General features: G+C 44.2%; 1 protein-coding gene across 1 annotated transcript; it reads right to left on the bottom strand.

Moving 5' to 3' along the window:
- On the bottom strand, window positions 1-6,728 carry LOC124683018 (protein DETOXIFICATION 16-like). The gene is made up of 8 exons (XM_047217601.1): window positions 6,504-6,728; window positions 2,094-2,638; window positions 1,898-1,984; window positions 1,754-1,810; window positions 1,434-1,672; window positions 728-846; window positions 501-587; window positions 1-248 (listed from the first exon to the last, which is right to left on the bottom strand). The coding sequence occupies exons 1-8, from the start codon at window positions 6,699-6,701 to the stop codon at window positions 138-140; spliced, it is 1,443 nt and encodes a 480-aa protein (XP_047073557.1). The 5' UTR covers window positions 6,702-6,728; the 3' UTR covers window positions 1-137.
- Between the last annotated feature and the right edge of the window lie 274 nt (window positions 6,729-7,002).

Here is a 7,002-nt window from a genome sequence, read left to right as displayed (position 1 = left end):
TTATGGGGCATAAGCTGAAGGCAATAGTTTTTTTTTTTCTGTGATGTGCCCAAGGAGCAAAGTAGGTTAAACTTTGTCCACGTACATCCGTTGGTTTTCTGATCAAGGCATGTGGGGTGGAGAAACATGATCTTCTGTTACGTGCTCCTTATACCTTGAAGTTGCCCTATATCTGTCTCACCCTCTCTATTGTAGACGTTCTCTTTTTGCGAGATGGAAATATGTACTCTCTCTTTAGCTTTTGCAGCCTATAAATAAAACAAAGAAACAATATAAATATGAATCCAAATTCAATTGACGATTGATTGAGATTTAAGCGAAGAATTTTCTAAATGCAGGATGTCTTGTACTTTTATTATGGTTAACCGCCTTCTCCTAGTTGGATCTGGAACGTGTTAGTCATAGAATTGGTGTGATCTTATTTTAAGTTAGTAGATGTAACTTCTGGATCTGATGCAAATAGTAAAAATGCATGTCTATTTGTTAAATATAAAACTTACCAGGTTCTCCCAATCAATGCATAAAAATGCCATTCCGAATATCAAATCTTGAACGCACAATGCGATGATGAACCCGATCCAAAAGCCCTGACAGTACAAACAATTGAAAGGTATACTTTTATCACAACACAATTATATAAGTACCTTCATGGGATAGTCAAATTCTCTTACATTAATAGCCAGATACTTCACCAGTTAAATAAATTTAACCACAGAATATGGTATACCTTTGCTCTCATATGAACAACAAATCCCAAAACAACTGAAAGAGGGACGCCAATTATGTACGTCGTTCCTAAAATTATTATTGCACCTTTCTTTTGCAAACCACATCCCCTTAATGTACCTAGAAATCCAGAAAAGTGAAGAATATATGAGTACCACTGATTGCATAAACTAGTAAGCAATTGTGCACCCCTCTGGTCCAAAACAAAACCATGTCCTGGTTTCACGGATACATAGTTTGAAATTTAATTGACATTTTACGTGATACACAAATTTTCCTTGTTACAATCATCTAAATAATTATACAAGTTTAATTTAATGGAATCATTATCCACAAATGGTGCATTTCATTCCCCGCAAATTATTATCACTAACACAAGGGAGAAACTATCACCTTAAGGAGTGGTACATTCCTTTAATTTTCATGGCACTTGTGCAATTGTTCTAATCACCATACACTTACTAGTAGTTATGCAATTGACAAAATTATCTCATATTATTTAATTAACAGGGAATGTAAAGTAAATATTTTCATGAGTTAGTCAATTTTCCTATTGGATTATTTATGTCCATTTCTATTCAAAGACATTGTGTCATAATTTGCCATGTGATATAATCATGAATCGTAGCCCAACTATGTGTAATGATTTGCAAAATTTTCCTGATAGGTTTGTTTGTCTAGATAAATAAATAAAAACATGTACATACCTGAAAACAAGCACTGTATTGAATCAACAATATGGCAAATGGCGACCAAAGGTAATATATTGGCCACATACTTCACAACTTTGGTTTCGTTGCTATAAAGCTTTCCCCATATATTTCTTAACAAGACTAGAAGTAAGGACATGCTCAAGCCTTCAGAGGTAGCTATAAACAAAGCTATTAATATAACTTTGCGCGCTTCTTTTGGACGACCAGCACCCAACTCGTTTGATACACGTATGCTGAAGACAAATGAAATGTATAACCAAGGTGTTACGCAAAAAATTGTGGAGTTACAATGTGAACTCTAGATTTCAAGTTACCTGACAGAACTGCTCAAACCAAAGGCGATCATGGTAACGATTGATGAAGTATTACGCCTATGCATTCAAACCATGCCAGTGTCAGTAAAATCTAGATAAATTTGTGTATTATTTTTATAACACAAGGAAAGGAAAAAAACGTACGTAATCGAGAATGCTGAAGTTTCGAGTTTTGGGTCCGGGAGAATACCAGAAAGAAGCACTAGAAGCTCCAACGACCAGAATCTTAAACTTGATTAACAAAATTTTCAGGTGAGACAACAGCTAGATGAAAGAGGGATTTACACATAAAGAACTGACTAAGATTAAAGAATGACGTTGGAGGACGGACAGCACTCACCATAGCATCAATGCTGACGAGGCAGCAAGCTTGAGGAACTGAGACACATGGTGGAAGGCATCCCTCGAAAACCCTTTCCATGTTGCCTTACAAGTGTGTGAAAATCTGATGTAAAGTGCAAGAAAGATAGCATTGAACCAATATGAGATAGAGAGAGCCATGGCAGCACCCTTGTTTGCAAAAGGAGACTTGAAAACAAGAAGCCAGCACAACGGTACGTTGAGTACTGAACAGATCAATGAGCTAAGCATCAAGGGAATCACTACTCGTTGATTGTTCAGGAATTTAGTCTGGCATTGAACGAGTGCGTAACCAAATAGTCCTGGGATCAGCCATCGGATGTAGGAAGCGGCCTCGGTAGAAACATCACGATTTTGTCGAATGAATATCAGTATAGGCTCTGTAAAATTCCACATTACTGACACTGGAACGCAGATGGTTATTAACACTAGCATAGCTCTCTGCGTGTGTACACCAACAGAAGCTTCTTCTTTTGCACCGAAAGCTTGACCGCAGAATGTGTCTAGTGCACTGCTCAGTCCAATCTGCCATAAAAAAGAATGAAACATTATTCCTCAATAATGAAGTCTGTAAAATATATGTTTTGCTACATCTGCATATTAAATAAATAATTGTTGGGTTTCTTTCTAGACACAAAGAAAAACATACCCTCAGGTGCATGTATGGAACTTATATAAGGTGATAGTAAAATATAGTACTAACTCGTAAGCACACCATTCCGGGAATTGGTATTTTCTGTCGAATGTATAATTATTGCTTACAGGGCCAATTGAAATCCAAGGTCAAAATTCTTGATGTAACGTGGCCACACATCATCAAATATGTGTTAAAAGAATTGAAGGCCAACAATATAAATTACTAGTATAGATGGTTAAATACTTTTCAAAGAATGCAAGCACATAAATGTACTTAAGAAGGTTCAAATTAAGCAAGGAAAAAACTCAAGTAGTTTAGCTTATGAGGACACTAGGCAAACACATAAGTTTGAGGAAGGTCTGTTATGTGGCTGCTAGGGTTTGGGAGGGAGAGAGAGGGCTGCGAGGGCACGAGAAGGCCGACCAGGGGCCTTTTGCCCACGGCCGGGCAAGAGAGAAGGGATTTCCTTCTTAATTCTTGCTTGATTAGATCGATACATCTCCTCTCCATATATAGAGAGGTTTACTTGACTCCCAAGCAAGGCTTACTTGACCCCTAAGCAAACCCTAAGACTAATGGGCCCAGGCCCATGACATACTCTAACACTACACCCCACCTGGACATGCAGCTTGTCCTCGAGCTGCAACCTAACGACGATTCGACCCCACACAAACCTAACGCCTAAAAAACAAGCCTTTTACATCTCGGCCTATTGTATTGAACTGAAATAAGCTAACCCGAATGAGACTCCGACTCTTTATTTTTGACTCCGAACGATAAGGCAAGAATCTTCCGTGTGCCGAACTTGTGCATTTACAGCCCCCTGGATCCCAAGGACACCATCGGGACCAAGGGAGCCCTCGCGGCGGCCGGCGGCGGAATGCAGTGGTGCTACGCGGTGCGCTCCTGTCGGTGACACCATGTCTTCTCCCCGCCGGCTGACTGTCGATGTCGCAGACTTGGAGGTCGCTGCCCGCGGGAAAAACAGCATGTCCGCCGCCCGTCGGGCGAACCGCACGCCCAAGATCCCCGACGCAGCGGACGAGATCGAGGTTCGTTGCGCAACGATGCGCAACTTGGAGGAGCTGCAACTGCAGATCACGCATCTCCCGCACACGCCGACGCGCTAGGAGGCCGCGCGCAGCAGCCTGCAGCTTCACCGCCGCCGACACGTGGCGGATAGCGATCCAAGCCGGAAGCGGTGACGGCGACGGAGGGAAACGGACCTGGTGGCAGGGCATCTCGGGCAGTGTCGATGTAGAGCCCGTGGCCAAGGTCGCTCCCACACCGCCGAAAGGCAGGGACGGCGTCGGTGGTGGCAGCAGCCGCTGCTGCGGTGTTGGTGGCGACGGCAGCTGCTGCTGCTGTTGCAGCTGCCCACCGAACGACAGGGACAGCATCGGTGAGGACAGCAGCTGCAGCGGCGTTGGTGGCGGCGGCAGCTGCTGCTGTTGCTGCAGCATCCCGGTGGGGAAAAAGGCGGCCGGCTGCTGGAGAAGAGGGACCCCCGGCGCCGAGGTAGGGCCCGGCCCGGAGATGGTGGACAGCGGCAGCGGGGACTGCAGCAGCCCGATGTCGGGTGGCGGCGACGACAGCAGCAGCGTCGGCTGCCACGGCAGCAGCGCCGCCGGCGGCGGCGGCCCGTAGGGACCGGCCAGGAAGAGGCGGATCTCCTGGACAGCAGTGGTGAGATCGCGGATTGCTCCGGCGATCTCCTCCGAGGTGAGGGCGACGGGAAGCGGCGCGGTGGAGGTGGCCGGCACCGGCCTGGGCGGGGCGCCGGTGGTGGTGGCCATCGGGCCAGTGGTGGTGGGATGGCTGGGCATGATCGAACCTGGAAATCTGATACCAAGTGTTATGTGGCTGCTAGGGTTTGGGAGGGAGAGAGAGGGCTGCGAGGGCACGAGAAGGCCGACCAGGGGCCTTTTGCCCACGGCCGGGCAAGAGAGAAGGGATTTCCTTCTTAATTCTTGCTTGATTAGATCGATACATCTCCTCTCCATATATAGAGAGGTTTACTTGACTCCCAAGCAAGGCTTACTTGACCCCTAAGCAAACCCTAAGACTAATGGGCCCAGGCCCATGACATACTCTAACAAGGTCAAACACATATATTGCCAACAATATGCTTGGACTATACCGATGTATTGTAAGACTACAGTGGTATATTTATAGTCCTAGGGAGCAGTAAGCCATTGAAGATATCTGGTTAGCTTAGTATTACAAAGTCAGCCAGTCAAGCAGTAAATATATTTACATTAAATTATTCCGGCTGAAAACTGAAGTAGAACTGCAATTTATGATTCTCATTGCATCCATATATATTTAAGCTGACTCCGAAAGAAAATAAATGATTGGCCTTCCCTATTGGTCTACAGAACCGGCTACAGTTTAAGAAAGAAAACCAGCCTCAAAGGATGTAGGAGGCAATAATACCTTCAAGATGTGTGCAGATAATATAAAAAAGTAAACAGGCTCATGTAAAGTTGCTTTCCGAGGAAGAATTTGAAGGGAAGCTAAGCTTGGGACGCTGAGTGCCCAAGTGGAAGTACTGTATCTCTGGATATGGTTCTGGCCCCAATTATGTTTTTTTTTAGGGAAAGCCATTCGGCGTATTTTATTGAATCTCAAACACAATTATATCATTTATGAGTTCAGCAAATAAAAATCTAGAGAGTCATCATTCCAAATACAATCAATATGATGACTAAAACTATGCCTAGTTGTAGGGATTTTTTTTCTTGGAGACAGGATTGACTAAGAAGGATGATGCTCCATATTTCATCAAGTAGAAGCCTTTTTTCATCATGGTTTTCTAGACACATGGAGACTACAATCGGAGGTTGGTAATGGCGGAGAGAGTCCTGGTAGCAATGAAGACAATGCGACACAGGTTCTCCATATGTGACTGGGTGTGTGGCGACTTGCAGCAATAGCATTGGCAAGCAATCCATACCCATGAGCTAGACCCATGAATTATTTTCCCAAAAAAAATTGTAAAAATTATTAGGTATGCATACCCATTAGCTGTATATATGCTTGTATATACATAGTAGTGTCATTTTCAACATGTTCAACATGCCGCACGGAACACGCCCTCCGGCGCTCCTCCACACTCTCTACAGACTACAGCCCCGCGTTCGATTCTCCTGGCGGCACTGCCTAACGCCTCGTCGGCGCTGCACACGAGCAAGCAAGATGGCATTGAACCACGGCGGCATATCTTGATTCCGGAAGGAACAGCTACGGCGGCACTGCGGCATCAGCAGCACTTAATCACCCACAGGGGAACTTGCAGAAATTTTATTTTCTGTTTTTTATTTCCCCCAACTGTGGAGGATGATCCTTAATTAGTTTTTAAAAATTATATATTACTTGTAGGTCTAATAATGAAGAAAAAGAAGAAGCAAGGAAAGTGCAGTGATTTGAAGGCTGCAAAGAAACCAAAGATTACTTTGATCTCGACGCCAACAGTAATATTCTGATGAAATTTGAGCGTCCATTTCTTATAGTGTTATTGTGTTGAAAAACAATTTATTTGACTTTGCATACCCGATATAAAAATCATGCCTCCGCCACTGATAGCCACCACAAATGTACGTGGTAAAATACTCTTACGGGTACTGGCTGGCGTGCTACATATCTAGAGCTTGTTAATTGTTACGAGTCAATGAGTAATGAAGCCATGAACATAGTTTTTGTAACGGAACGAAGCAAAACATCATGCTGGAGAGGGGAGATGCATATACGTACCATTATGCTGAATCCAGTGACAAAAGAAAAGCTGGTGGCCAACGCTGTGCCGGCGAAGACGTGCTCGCTGTCGCTCAGGTGACCGACGAACATGAGAGACACGAATAGGAGGCTCGTGTTGAGCACATTCGTGAAGGAAATTGGCAACCCGAGCTTCAACTGCCTCTTCATCTCGTCTAGTGCATCTCCTACCTCCATTCACAAATACTCTCTCTCTCTCCCCTCTTGTCTCTCTCTCTCTCTCTCACATGATGATTGCCGTTTCAGTTCAGGGTGTACTTATATAGAGACGAAATAGGTAAAGTCCTCTTAGCCTCTAGGTCTTGCATACGTGGAATACACATTAGTTGCCGTGGGTTGGCTTTTACAAACTCTGCCCGTGGTTGCAACGTGCAAGCTTCCTTTAAAAACAATCTTGCTGCAAGCTACCCTTTTCACCGATTAGCATATTTCCGGTGAATGCTTCTAACTTTTTGACATGCTCACAAGTGCATTAACA

The sequence above is a fragment of the Lolium rigidum genome, chromosome 1, assembly GCF_022539505.1.
Source record: "Lolium rigidum isolate FL_2022 chromosome 1, APGP_CSIRO_Lrig_0.1, whole genome shotgun sequence".
Classification (NCBI taxonomy): Eukaryota; Viridiplantae; Streptophyta; class Magnoliopsida; order Poales; family Poaceae; genus Lolium; species Lolium rigidum.
Note: the sequence above shows the minus strand (reverse complement) of the source record. Positions and strands in the feature narration are given on the sequence as shown.

Coding starts and splice junctions, on each gene's coding strand:
- LOC124683018 (XM_047217601.1), bottom strand. CDS start 6,701: ATGGAGGTAGGAGATGCACTAGACGAGATGAAGAGGCAGTTGAAGCTC. Junction 1,811..1,897: donor ACTTCAGCATTCTCGATTAC/GTACGTTTTTTT, acceptor TTGAATGCATAG/GCGTAATACTTCATCAATCG. Junction 847..1,433: donor AATACAGTGCTTGTTTTCAG/GTATGTACATGT, acceptor CTGGATTTCTAG/GTACATTAAGGGGATGTGGT.